The 14922-nt window shown below is 41.0% G+C and overlaps 2 protein-coding genes across 4 annotated transcripts; one reads left to right on the top strand and one right to left on the bottom strand.

The window, feature by feature from the left end:
• The first annotated feature begins 4929 nt into the window (after positions 1-4929).
• Positions 4930-8231, top strand: LOC131242408 (root phototropism protein 3). The gene is made up of 4 exons (XM_058241005.1): positions 4930-5270; positions 5400-5469; positions 5735-6997; positions 7444-8231. The coding sequence occupies exons 1-4, from the start codon at positions 5158-5160 to the stop codon at positions 7993-7995; spliced, it is 1998 nt and encodes a 665-aa protein (XP_058096988.1). The 5' UTR covers positions 4930-5157; the 3' UTR covers positions 7996-8231.
• A 3152-nt stretch (positions 8232-11383) lies between these two features.
• Positions 11384-14690, bottom strand: LOC131242409 (transcription factor bHLH143-like). Of its 3 annotated transcripts, none has more exons than XM_058241006.1 (4): positions 14538-14690; positions 13526-14129; positions 13275-13432; positions 11384-13184 (listed from the first exon to the last, which is right to left on the bottom strand). In XM_058241006.1, exon 4 carries the CDS (start codon positions 13161-13163, stop codon positions 12126-12128), a length of 1038 nt encoding a protein of 345 aa, XP_058096989.1. In that variant the 5' UTR covers positions 13164-13184; positions 13275-13432; positions 13526-14129; positions 14538-14690; the 3' UTR covers positions 11384-12125. The 3 variants fall into 3 exon arrangements, with proteins under 3 accessions (XP_058096989.1, XP_058096992.1, XP_058096991.1); XM_058241009.1 differs by having other exon boundaries at positions 13526-13663; positions 14538-14675; XM_058241008.1 differs by lacking the exon at positions 14538-14690 and having other exon boundaries at positions 13526-14146.
• Positions 14691-14922: the final 232 nt, after the last annotated feature.

Genomic DNA, 14922 nt, shown 5'->3' on the forward strand with positions numbered 1-14922 from the left:
CCACTTTTATTGGCTACACGATGACCTCATAAAGAGAGCCAAAGGAAATATAACCAAGACCTTGAATCTATACATCATCAAGTCTAAAGATTGATCATATTTCACTACACCTTTAAGTCATTCAAGCTTTGGAAAAAGGAACCCTAAATTAGAAATTTAATCTCGATCCACCAATGTGAGTACTCAATTAATCCAAATTAGGATCCTATATTTATGGAAAATAGACACTCTCATGTGGGGTAGGGTGAAGGCACGCTGACTTGAAGTTGTGCATGATGGTAGAGAACTTCGATCTTAACTCATTGTTAGTCCCCTCACACAAGATTACCACACATTTGTCATATAAGCTATTAGGTGATCATGATATGATAGTGTACTAAGATCTATAAACTAAAACTCTTCATTGGTCGGTGATAGTTGTGTCTTATAACGCCTAAATATTGTATATCTATCTCCTTAATTGTACTGGTTTCAGTTGCGTCTAAGTGATTAATTGGTCTAATTAGATGTGTTTTCTATATGTAATGTAATTTTTGATCTAAAGATGAATACATGCTTAAAAGGATGATTTAAAGCTAAAAAAATATCAAGCTTGAAGGAGATGAAGAATTGAATGTTTGGAAAACAACGTTGAAGATTTCAAGTACCAAAGACCCAAGAAAAGCAAACACTAAAGATGGAGAAAAGTATGAAAAATCACAGTCTAATAATAGAAATAACAGACTGATCGGTCTCACCCGAGGTTGGTTCGGTTCGACTGAAGGTGTTAAAAACATTCTAGCAAGAAACAATGATTTTTAGACTTAATTTAGCTCGACAGTTAGGTCTGACCGAAGAGATGTTTGGTGTCATCGAAGGAAGGTTCAATGCGACTTAAATGAGATAGAGAGTTCAAAGGTATTTTGAGAAAATTCGGCTGCAACCAAAAGACCACTTTGGTACGATCCAAGTGATGTTTGGTGTGACTGAAAATTACTGTCGGTGCGAACGAAGTGTAATAAAAGTGTGGAATTTTGAAGGGGTGTTTTGAGCTATTCTAGATACGAATTAGGGCTTAGAAGAGAGACTAATAGGTGGTAGAGCTTCCACAGAGCTGTACTTCTTCTTCAATTCTTCGGTTCTAGTTTGTCTTTTGTTTTTATTCTAAGATGTTAGCCATATTAGGCTAATCTCTTAACTAAGGCTAATGGATGAAACTTGTAGTTAATTACAGTATTTAGTTTAATTGATTAAACAACAATGGTTTCAATGATGATAGTGAATTGAATTGGTTTTGATTTTACTTTAAAGCATTTGAATTGTCTATTTTTGAATTTGCTATGAACTATAGTTACAATGAATGCTTTGATTTAGCATTTGTTTAGTTTGATTATAAGAGGAATCAATTTTTATAATTAATTAATCTATTATAGACCTTAATTACAGTAGGTACTCTTGATTCTTTGCGATTGAGATCTGAGTGCTTCGTGAGAGAATCATTCATTTGAAATTATATTTTATTGGTGTTGATGATTAGTTTAATAGAATTATTTTTCGATTGGATATGATAGAACTTCGATTCCGATTGAGTTATAAGAGTTAAATTAATTAATTAGATATTGCGATTGTTATAAATAGATTCCTGGATTCTTAGTCGTTTTTATTATTTATTTTTAAATCCTTTTCATTTCGTTGGATTAAAAACTCAAACGACCTTTTCATCTCTCATTCCCTAAAAATTCAACATCAGTCTCACTGAGTTATTACTGCATTGTAGCTTTGCACTTGAGATTGTTAACCGTTGGGTTCAATCAATGTCTAAGCTCAAGTTTTTAAAGACAACCAGATGAATACTTCATCTACTTAACATATGTTCATATATGTTTTAAGATACCGCGACATATTAACTAAGACAATAATCTATCTATCTAGGACTTTTGGTCATTGTGATCTACGACTGAGATCATCAATATCACATCCATACAGGGAATGGATAAGGCTCACATTAGTTTACAGGGCACAACTCCAACATCACTGTGCTATAAGTAGAGGTTGATACAATGAGACTTGTTGATTGCACAAGTGTGTGAAGCCTGCTCATTCAGGCATAGGTACACATGATAACATGGGGCACCCGGTTGTGTTGATTTGATCTTTCCATCTTTCCATCAGGTTGGAAGCAATGTAAGGAGAAAACCAGTAGACAAATTTTATTTTTTTTTTCTAGCCATTCATTTATTTTCTATGCTGTGGTGCACCTGAGGTTTCACTTTCACATGGCCTGCGTTTTAGACCAAAGATCTAAACAGTGTCGATAACCTAATAGAAAGTTCAGATCTCACACAAGTGTCATAAATCGTAATCTAAAAAGCATGATTACATGTGTAAGTGCTGGTCCCATACACGTTTGAAGAATTAACAAACTTCTCATATAAGCCAATTTGGTTGTTGAGGAATTCATTTCTTGATATTGGTTTTATGGGAAATGTTAGAATTTTGCCTAGCATCTTTTAGAAAAGAATTAAAATTTGTTTGGTTCACACATTTAAGTTTTCCTGAAAAAAGCCTGAATTTATATCAACTTCTTTCGTTTCCCATTCCCCAATAAAAATCTGAGACAAGTATTTTGAGGAAAAGGACGGGGAATGTAACTCCACATAAATGTAATAACCAACAAAAAAGTGCCAACGAAACATAATTTAAGAAAAGAAAAGAAAAGCTAGGAAATTAGGAAACAGAGAGATATCAGCAACTCAAGGCCCCTTATATAACCAGTTTTTGAGGCTAAAACTCTCCCCCTCCCTCTCTCTTTGTGAAAAGTCTCTCCCTGAAAGGAAGGTAGAAACAATACACTTGTATGACAAGTCTCTCTCTCTATAGAAATAAATACACAAGTAACAAACTCAAATCTTACATTTCTGCAACAACTACCAACTCAAATCTCTCTCTCTCTCTCTCTCTCTCTCTCTCTCTCTACAAACAGACAATACGCTTGTGTAACAACGCATACTCTCTTTGCCCAACATAAAAGCAGAAAGTAGAAATAAAACACTTTAATGACAAGGGTGATAAGGGCCCATGCCCCTTTGATTGGATGAATTGTCGGCCACTTGATTAGCTTCTTTGCGAACATGGGCTGCTCTCTCTTTCTCTCTCTGAATACCTGAATCCCATCCCATTATGTAGAGCACGTCTCACTTGACAGTAAAGTCCTGCTGTTTTTTTTTTTTTTTTTGTTTGTTTCAATACATAAACGCACGGCTGTGGTGGGGGCAACCTGACAAACAGTCTAGATCAGCTTCCAAGAATGCTGACCCCAATGAAAATGACCACTGACCACCTTCTTTCCTCTGGAAACTAAAAACACCCCACCAGGCCCTCATTGGATTCAGTCTCTCACACATCATAAGTGAATCAAATGATCCAAGTTAGCAATGTATGACCCAAATTACTAAAATCTCCACCGAGTAAAGAGATTTTTCTGTTTGAGTGAAGGAAGGAAATTTGTTGGTTGAAATTGGACTTTTTGACCCTCCATTTCATGGGCACCAAGTGGAAAATTACTATATATATATTTTACATTTTAGTCCATCTATGGTGGAGCCCATGTTGGAAAACCTTGGTTTGAACATCCATAGTATGCACAAAACCTCTATACATGAGGTACAAAGGTAACTCGATTGAGTCAACTCAGTCCATCAGATTTCAAGCTGAGTCACAATGAAACTAGCTCAAAGCATCATCGGCATCTTCGATTGGCACGACACTCCTTGTGACTCAAGCCAAGTCACCTGGTTTAAGATTTTAATAAAAGTTGAACATGAGCATCAAGTTCCAAAATCTATCTGAACATTCTTTAATAATCATTATCTAATTTTTAATTAGTCAAACCTACATATTCAATTATTAAATACCAAGCTGAGTCAAGTGACGACTCGATCGAGCCTTTTGAGTCGACCCGGTTTGACTGGAGACGGGTCGAGTTTTTAGGTTTTGAACTATGATACTTTTCCCAAAGCCATCTAAATCCTTGGCCTGCTGCAAGAATGAGTTAAACACCGAGCCAGATGACAGGAACTAAACACATCATCTACTTCCATCAGGCGTCAATCTCATCCGTCGGCCCAATAGGGGATACTATCTTAATTGTGTTCCAGCTCCACATAGATCACTTGAATCAACAACCCCACAAGAACAGGGATGGTCTGGCCCGAACCATGTCGACGCACACTCATAAACTACTGACCTAACTCCAACACATTTCAGCCTGCAAGCCAAAGAACTATCTAAATGATTGTCACAGTAGCTTCAATGCATTTGGCCTGGGTAACTAGCTTTACATGTGGGCTTCTGGGCTCAATCCAAAGCCTGTCCCAAAGAACTACGCTGCCTAGCTTGTCATTTTGCAACCTACTCAAGATCCACTTCATCAAAACCCAGCCCAGTTCTACCATAAACTCAGATTGTTCTGATTTTCTCCCACTCGAGAAAATCTCCCTGATTCAACCTACCCAACATCAACTGAACATTAGACGTGGACTGGCCCATGTCCACTCAACTGTAAATGGGCTTTCAAGTCCAGGCCCATTCAATTTAGTTAGAAGTTGTAAATGTCCACATGGAGATCATTGTCCAGGTGGTTACCCAAACAAGCCTAGAAAGGTTATCACATCAGTGATGGCCGTTTCATTCAGGGCCATTGATGGGCTGGACCCGGTTAAAATTGAAATTTTGCACTGGGGTTGGTCTTGTGGGGCTAGCCTTCCCAGCTAGGTAACTTGAAAGAGTTCTGAGGCATGCTATCCTGTCTGGGGCTCACATCCAGCATGTATGCAGGGCCCACGGAGCCATGCCCATGGAACAGACCATTCATCTGGTGGGCGCATCAGGTGGTTGGTTCCAATCAGCACCGCTATCTGTACGTACAGTGGAGGGAAATGATAGAGTAGGGAGAGTAGAATCACCAGGAGATAAAACCCTCTCCAGAGTACACATTGCAGGGGATGCATCTATTAATCGGGACTGTTCAAAGGACCTGCCTTAATTTTCAGCTTCTCCTTCATCTTCAGCATCCCCTGCTTCTTGGGGTTCTCTGTTTTTGCGCGCTCTCTCTCTCTCTCTCTAGAGCCTCTTCTCTGAAAAATTTCAGTTGATTTTTCTGGGTTTTTAATCCATACGATGTGGGAATCGGAGGGCGAATCCATAAGTGGGAGAGAGTATGGGAACGGAGTGATCGGTTCAAGCAAGCATGGAGTCAAGACGGAAGGGTTTGAGCGGAGAGATCAGTCATGGTAATTGAGATATATTCCCTTTTTCTCTGTTGGGTCTTTTTCTTTATTGGTTTTTAGTTTGAAATGGGATTTTCAGCAAGATTGGCTTATGCAATTTGGTGAATTTATGATGGGTTTTGATGAAAATAGGTATGTTGCGACGGATATTCCAAGCGATCTTCTAGTTCGAGTAGGTGATGCTAGTTTCCATTTACACAAGGTATGATTTTTGCTACTTCACGTCTGAAATTCTCTTTATTTACTGTCTCTTCTTGCTTGTGACACTCCCTTTTGATATAATTCAGCTCTTTGGTTGGAAAGGATATGTGTTTTTTTTGTTACAAAAGTTGGAAAACTAAGGATGCGTTTGGATGAACTATCAAATTGAATTGAATTGACCTGCGCATCCAAACGCATCCCATTGAAAATTAGGAATTTGGCTTCCAGGATTCTTTTTTATTGCTGTTCTTTCTCATGTCATGAAGTATCCTCTGCTTTCGCGGAGCGGAAGGATGAATAGAATCATATATGAGTCGCGTGACACCGAACTGAACAGAGTAGAGCTAGACGATCTCCCAGGTGGGCCAGAGGCATTTGAGCTTGCGGCAAAGTTCTGCTACGGAATAGCCGTCGATCTGACCGCTGCGAACATCTCCGGCCTGAGGTGTGCTGCAGAGTATCTCGAAATGACAGAGGATTTGGAGGAAGGGAACCTCATATTCAAAACAGAAGCATTCCTCAGCTATGTAGTCCTGTCGTCATGGCGAGACTCGATCTTGGTATTAAAGAGCTGTGAACAGCTCTCACCATGGGCTGAAAACCTTCAGATTGTTCGCCGATGCAGCGAATCCATTGCATGGAAGGCCTGTGCTAATCCAAGAGGCATCAGATGGGCATACACTGGAAGACCCGCAAAGGTGGATAGCCCGAAATGGAGTGAATTGAAGGAATCGAGCCCCAACAGGAACCAACCAGTCCCGCCAGATTGGTGGTTCGAGGACGTCTCGATACTGAGAATCGACCACTTTGTAAGGGTGGTCACAGCAATCAAGGTGAAGGGGATGCGATTCGAGTTGATTGGGGCCTCAATCATGCAATATGCATCCAAATGGCTGCCTGGCCTATTGAAGGAGGGGGTGGGAGATGAGAATAGAGATAGTGGGATCTGGAAAGGAGGTTCCCTCCATATGATCGTTGTCGGAAGCAAAGATGACATCCCAAACATTCAAATGAGAGAGCAGCGGATGATTGTCGAGAGCCTCATTAGCATAATCCCGCCGCAGAAGGACAGCGTCTCCTGCAGTTTCCTTCTTAGGCTTCTGAGGATGGCGAACATGTTAAAGGTTGCGCCAGCACTCATCACTGAATTGGAGAAGCGGGTGGGAATGCAGTTCGAGCAGGCGACTCTGCCAGACCTCCTTATCCCATCATATAACAAGAGCGATACCCTTTACGACGTTGATCTAGTTCAGAGGCTCTTAGAGCATTTCCTGGTTCAAGAACAAACAGAGCTGTCGAGCCCCAGCCGTCAGTCTTTCTCAGAGAAGCATGGTTATGAAGGCTCTCCAAGGACTAGTGGCCCCAATGCGAAAATGAGAGTGGCGAGGCTCGTCGACAGCTATCTCACAGAGGTGTCAAGGGACCGGAACCTCTCCCTCACAAAATTCCAAGTCTTAGCAGAGGCATTGCCGGAATCCGCTAGGACTTGCGACGACGGACTTTATCGAGCGGTCGACTCATATCTTAAGGTAATTCAAATCTCATTATCCTTAAAATAAGTAGATTATTTTAATAGTTTAACATTTCAAACAAGTAATATTCCAAAATCCCTTACCTTGGATACTCTGTTTTATCCTGTTGCAATAATTTTATGGTGGCCTAATCCAATAATTTATATAAATTATTCTAAGTGCTTTCTTCATATCTGATTTTTTAATGTGATGGTGATTTTGATTTAGGTAAAAAAATCTTATATGGGCCTAACGGCACATTTGGCAAATGGGTTTCAATGAAATGCTTTTCCACCAAAATAATACATGGTTCTTTTCAAAATATTGTTGTTTTGCCCATTTGAATTTTCATTTTGTGTGTCATCCCATAAGCTAGATAAGTTCAGTTTCAGTGAAATATCAATTTGGGGCTTACTTCCAAAAGCTAACTAAAGATGAAATGTTATGTTTTTGTGATTATAAAGGCACATCCAACACTCTCCGAGCATGAAAGGAAGCGGCTTTGTCGGGTGATGGATTGCCAGAAGCTCTCCATTGATGCGTGTATGCATGCTGCCCAAAACGAGCGGCTTCCCCTTAGAGTAGTAGTTCAAGTCCTCTTCTCCGAGCAAGTAAAGATAAACAATGCGATCGCAAACAATGCTCTTAAAGATGCTGCAGCAGAATCGCACTATCAGCCTGTGATCTCTACCCGCAAGGCACTGCTAGAGGGGACCCCACAGTCCTTCCAAGAGGGGTGGGCGACGGCAAAGAAGGACATCAACACACTCAAATTTGAGCTTGAGAGCATGAAGTCAAAGTACCGCGAACTCCAGGCAGACATGGACAACTTGCAGAGGCAATTCGAGAAGATTACGAAACCGAAACAGACATCAGCATGGACTAGTGGGTGGAAGAAACTTAGCAAGCTTACGAAGATGACGCCATATGAGAACCAAGATATGGGGTCTCAGGTGCCAGCACAGTCCGAACAGCCAAGGAAAGCGCCGCGGAGATGGAGAAATTCCATTTCCTAGAGAGAGAAGAGTTCATACTTGAATTGTTTGAATCTCCGAAATGGGTTTTGTTGTTATAGCCATTGGATTGCTGGTTGGATGAGTAGGGTGGAAATGGCATGTGATTTGTTTTTCTCTTGGTAGTCTTAAAGTTTAGGCAGAGTCTTAAAACAACGAGGAATCCAGACTCCAGCCTCACATGGAAGTTGTAGACCAAGGTTCTTTCTCTTTTTAAGTAAATGATGCATATTCATTCACATGGGAACTGGACTCGAAATTTCTGTGTAACTGAATCTGAATCGTTCAAAATAGTGGGCCCTGCTTATGCTGGTCTATAATTCCAAAACCAATCACCTGGTTTAAGAGTTTAATAAAAGTTGAATAGGAGTATCAAGTTCCAAACTCAATCTGAACATTCTTTAACAGTTATTATCTATTTTTTAATTAGTCAAAGCTATCTTAAACATATTCCATTATTAATTGCTGAGCCGAGTCAAGCAAAGAGTCATCGAGCCTTTGAGTCGACCTGGCCTGGCTGGAGACAGGTCAAGTTGAGTTTTTGGGTTTTGAACTATGATACATTTCTCAAAGCCATCTAAATCGTTGGCCTGCTGTGTGGATGAGCTAAACATTGAGTCAAATGAGGGGAATCGAATACATCATGTACTTCCATCAGGCGTCAATCTCGTCCGTCGGCTCAAAAGGAGATACTATCTTAATTGGGTTCCAGACCTATATGGATCACTTGAGTTAATAACAACCACACAAGAACAGAGATGGGCGATGAACGCCCATATACCACTGACTCAACTCCAATACCAGACCAGCCTGAAATCCAAAGAATTGGGTTAGGGTCCAACTGGGACCACTATCTAAATTCTTGCCGTAGTTTCAATTCATTTGACCTGGAGAATTAGCTTTACCTGTGGGCGTCTGGGATCAGTTCAAAGGCGTCTTGTTCCAACCTACTCAAGATCGACTTTCGCAAAACCCTCCCTATCCAACCCAACTTTATGAGGTGACCGATTGGGTTAGACTTACTAATCCATTCACCTTGCATAAGTGGTTTGTTGCAATCCAAACATGCTCACCCACCCAACATCGAAGAAGGAATTGGACTTCCAGGACTTTTAATCTAAGTATCTTGATCATCCTACCTATTTACTTTTTAGAAACTTTCAACCTAGGATCTTCAATCAGCTCATTTATTTTTTTTGGCATTCCAACCCTGCTCATAATTTTCTTGAATCAAACAATGCATGATTTTTTCTGAAATGGCTGTATCCAAAAACATCCTGCAATTAATTCCGTCTCGGTAGAATAAATGAGTTCTGATGAGGTCCCATTCTTAAAAGTTATCAACAACAAGTTGCGTGAGCTAAAAAGGCCAACTTCAACAAAATTTGAAATAAAAATGTCTTATTTGAAAAAACTTCATTTAACAATAATTTGAAGAAAGCCACATGCACAAGATAAAACATTTAGCAGTCGATACATCCAATGCATTTTACATCGAAAAATATCACAAATGAATAAATTCAATGGAACGTAATCATCATAATCAATATAAGAACTTTGAATACTAGGGTCATTTTACACCAGTTAACCAATACTCTTACAAAACCCACCCGGCTTGCATAGGTGGCAGGTTACAATCTGAAAATAGAATTGCTTTGATTTTCTCCGATGTGACAAAATGTCCGTAACTCATCCCACCCGATGAATAGATTGGTCTGCTTGTCCAACCACACCAGCCCAATTCGCTTCCAGGTGACAAATCATCCCATCCAAGAATAGATTGGTCTGCTTACTCGATCAGACTGTGATAAGTAATGGAGCAGATGGATTTGGTTGAGCTACCAACCTACAGTCCAACCTGAAATGAGCAATAGGCGCTGACTGGACCACCTAAATGGGCCTTCCTACCAGGCCTATTGAATTTAGTTACCAGTCTTGGATGTCTAGGAGGAAATCGATGTCCCAGATAAAGCCAAGGGCCAGAGAGAAAGTTAACTCTAACCACATGGTTATCCAAACAAGCCTAGAAGACGCCATTTCATTCAAGCCATTGATTAGCTGGACCTGGTCCGAGAAATTGAAATTTTGAACATGGGCTGGTCCTGTGGGCCTGGCCTTCCCAGCTCAGGATGTTGAAAGAGTTCTGAGGCATGCTACCCATGTAACAGACCATTCATCTGGTGGTTGATTCACTATGTGTATATGCAACAAAGGGAAATGATATGGCAGAGAACCGGTAGAACCACCAGGTGATAAAGCCCTCTCCAAAGTACGCATTGCAGGGGATGTATCTATCAATCAGGATTTGTTCACAAGGACCTAGCCACCACTTCACTGCACTGAAACTGGTTAGGTTCCTAGCCGCCACTTCACTGCACTGAAACCGGTTAGGTTCCTACAGTCACTGTGAAGATCAGATGGTTAACGCGTTTTTTGAATTGAGCCAATTATATGGACGGTCCCAATTGATACTTACCCTGTCAGGGCTATGTCATTAAGGTTGACAATGCAGTGGGATGGGCCTGGGCCAACAAAATCAAAATTTTGAAGAGGCCCAGCCGAACCTGTTAAGGGCCCAATCCAACCACATGCCTGCCCATATCCAGGCCAATCCACCGTACTCCCTTGCATTTCCACAAGGGGAGATGATAACATGGTTAAAAGACTCACTGGGACAGACTCGTCCAGTCTCAAGTTGAGTTGCAACTCATCCGAGTTGGGGGTGACTTGTCTGGGCGATTCGTGGGTATCTAACCGGAATACCGGATCAGGTCCAAGTACCTATAGAATTGAGGTACACATGGATGGATGGTGCATCGTAGCAGTTTATCTAGTGTGACCTACCATGGATGGCCAATGATTCAAAACTCACACATGGCCAACATCCTACACATCCAATTGGCAACTTTAAAAAATGAAGCAGATCAAATTCTCAGGTGGACCATACCATAGGAAACAGCAGTAATCAACCATTATTGGGCCACAAAAGTTAATGTATCAAGCTTTTATTTTTTAATTTTCCCTTCATCCGGGTTTATGTGACCTTATCAACATGTTGGATGGCAACTAGACATTACCGTGGGTCTTAGGAATTTTTTAATGGTAGGGCTTTCAATCACAACTGTTTCCTATGGTATGATCCAGCTGAGATTTGGATCTTTCTTCATTTTTGAGCTCATGCCCTAAAATGATCTGGAAAAATGGATGTACAGCATGCATATAAAATAAATACATCAAGGTGGACCCACACAAAGGGCTACACCATCTTGGGTGAGCCCGACCGCACTCCCTATGAAAAGAGGCACACGAGTTAAATATTTCAACTCATTTTCCTCTCTTCAAAAACTATTTGCTCTGAAAATTGTGAAATGCAGAATAGCGAAGAACAACGTCCAACACAACAAAATATATTCACAAAATGCAATTTGAACAAGGTAAAACATACCAATGCAGTACATAACATTCTACCAACTGTATAGGACATCAATACTTGTATTGATACAATGAACCCAAGCATCTTCGGATATCTGAATTGACATCCAAATAACAGCAGAGAGCAGCATTACCAGCGAGTTTGACTTAGCACGTCCACTGTCCCTGGCAAACTCATCTGATTTTTGGAACCACCCGTACACCATGAAGAGCCCTGTGGGACCTCATCTGTTCTTCAATCATAAGCAAAAACGATCCAACGTCGTCTCCTCTCCTGTCCCCACAATGTCCAAACACCTTTCATTCAACCCATCCACAAAGCCAGGATAAAACAGAGAGAACACTCATAGAAAGGAAGAAAAAGGCGGATGGTGTCGCAATCAGATGACGAAACCCCCGCATGCATTCCTTCATGGGCAGCCAAAGACCAAACCTCTGTCTCCATCATTCAACCCCACGCGCATTATCCATAATAGTTCCAGTCCGCGAATCAAGCCTACCATTTTCCTTCCATCTTTCCCTTTATTACGGTTTCTTGCTATCATTTCCGCCACCAACATCGACCTTGAAAATTCGCACAGCTTATCTCCACTTTAATCATTAACACGTAGCCATTGGGTTATCCTGCTTTTTTAATATCTACACAAAAGTACTGCTGCTAATGCTACCCTACATACCACCTCTAACACTAGCAATGCTCTCTACTTTACAGTAGCAACACCAATGGCTTTGGCTTTTAGCCCAAGAGACTTCAAGTACTGGATTGCTTCATCGAGTATGGTTGCAGCATCCTTACCCTTTCCACCTGGAATTATGCTACGCAGTATGGCCACTGTCTCATGTATTCTCATCTTCCTCAGTCGCTTGTTGGCTGATGATGGGACTGTGCCCTTCACACAGCTTGACTCAGCATCGTCCTTGCCCACCCATGCTTTTCCTGAACTTGCGGTATCCATGAGCGATGGATCATTCTCTTCATCGAGTCTCCTCCTTTTGGTGGGTGTGACGGAACTAGCAACTTCTGCATTGCCATTGGTTTTTCCTTTCCTTTCATATCCAGCCATTTCGAAGGGGGAATGACCAGTGCTAGTTTCTTCTTCATCGTCATCATCCGAGCATAGTAATGCATCGAGTTCTTCAGTGTCTTCATGCATCCCGCTTCCATCCCCGCATGGAATTCCAGTTCCATTATTTTCACCCAATTCACACCAGTTTGCCATTTTAACAAATTCATGGATGAAAGGTTCTCTGCTCGTAGGCAGTTCTGCGTGAAAACCATTGGCATCAAGCAATTTTGGGTCCGCATGATATGCGTCTTGTAAGGGATATCCAATTGAACTAAAAACAAAACTCATTCTATTCAGCGACTGATCGAAAACTTCTTTTTTCTTCTCACCAGTATTAGGTGGAAGCTCGCAGAGTTCATGAGCAGAGAACCTCTCTCCAAGAATAGATTTTGTAGTCGCCGGAGAAAAAGCATGATTTGGGTAACCATGATACCACAATTGGGGTTCATTTCCTCCAGCTGCCTTCCGCTCATGAAATTCAGAAACTGCAAACCCAGGCACAGTTCTGCTTGGAGGAGCCAGAAAAATAAAAGGATTTTTGTGGGAAGAGAACAACGTTGGATGAACAGAACTCTGTTGCCCTGGATCGGATGGAATGCTCATGCCGTTCAAATTGGGTGATTGCCATGGCAAATGATGCCAACAGAGCCAAGAACTGCAGTCCTTCCCCATACAATGGTGAAAAGCAATTACCTGTGATACAAACGCACAAACCATCCTCATTAATCAAATGAAGGGCATTACTAGAAATAATTTCTGGAATGCCTAAAGGCCTTTACATACCAGAAGATGGTATCTTGGATGTTATTCAATCAAATACTTGCAGCAATAACAATAGCCTTTCTCCAAAATTACAATCACCAGCTTAATTCAAATAGCAAACGCGGGGAAATGAAAGAAATCTACGTAACAGGCTTTAGCAGATGGCGGAAATATTCAGCCTGGCAGAGGATGGAAACAAAACAAACACCATAAGCGTTAGAGCCTGAAAATTAGAAAAATAACGAAGTAGAGCTATTTTCTTGCTCACTGACCTGGCAATCCTGCAAAGGTTGAAAGCATGCTATGACTCTCACTATTATGGTCGAGCTCCCTGCAATCCCATTCTCATGTTTCAAAGCCCGAAATCTCGTCTGGCTTGCTGCTTGGCACACCATTACTTCGTTCGCAACCTTGAATAAACAACGCCCCTTAATTGGCACCTGGAAACAATGAGCTACTATGGAAAATGAACTGAAAAGACAGCAATTGGGTATATTTCAACGAACAGAAGATTGGTGCTGAACAGAGCAGTTGAATAAAGATGCCTTAATGCCTATGGGAAACCTAAAACTATTGAAACTGAAATCCTATTTTCTCAAAGATGCAAGGGAGATTTTCTTCTGTTTTCTTCAGCTAATCCTACAGAAATAGCAAGGGAAGTCGATGAAGAGCTTCTACGCCATTGGAAGACTGAGGACAGGAAAAGAACTGAATTGATATTGTGGGATTGAAGATCGAACAGAACTACAGTATTACCCTACAATACAAGTTCAAGGAGATGACTTTTCGGAACACGTCAACAGACAGACTCAGACTCGAATACCGCATACTGCTCTTCCTCTCAACGAACAGAAAATCTGCTACTTATCAAAATCCCTGCATCACCACCGCAGCTGAAGTAAGATCTCAGCCGTTTATTCTCCACAAACAATACCAGATCCACAGAAACGATTCAAAATCACAGAAAAATCTACATAAAAAAGGCAGATCGGAAAAAAGAATAATGAAATGCACACTCTGCATACTCACGGGAAGAAAATAGTAGTAAAAGCATAAACCCTAAGATCTTCAAAGAAAATAAAAATTCCAGAAATGAAATCAACAGGAATGCGATTTTCTATCAGAAAAACCTCAAATAATCACAATCAAGAAGAGAGAGAGAAAAAAAAAAAAAAACAGCAGGACTTAAAGGAAGAGAGCAAAAAAAAAAAAAAAAACGCTTCTCAGTTGGATGAAATGAAATCCAAGACAAGCTAGGAAACTATCAGAGATCTCGAAACTCACAGTCGAAAATCAAAGAGGAAATCGATTTCTTGAGGAAAAATCTCGATATCGTCGCCTCCAACCGATTCGATGGAGAAAATTCCGATCCTGTCGCAGATCTGTCGATCGAGAGAGTCAAGGGGAAGAGAGGTAAGGAAGGGCGAGCAAGCATCTAGAGATTATATAGAAGAGAAATGACGGGAATGCCCTTTTTGAACAGTTCATTGGGTTCGAACCCTAGGGTTAGTTAAGCTGCACGAATCTTCCTACGGAAATGCAATCATATCCGCATCTCATCTATACAAGTTCCCCTGGTGATTTATTATATTACAAAATTGCCATCCGTTGTTACGTGAGTAAGCACCACAAGGGGGGGTATTGAGTTACATTAATGAAGTGGGGTTTG

The sequence above is a fragment of the Magnolia sinica genome, chromosome 4 (assembly GCF_029962835.1).
Source record: "Magnolia sinica isolate HGM2019 chromosome 4, MsV1, whole genome shotgun sequence".
NCBI lineage: Eukaryota > Viridiplantae > Streptophyta > Magnoliopsida > Magnoliales > Magnoliaceae > Magnolia > Magnolia sinica.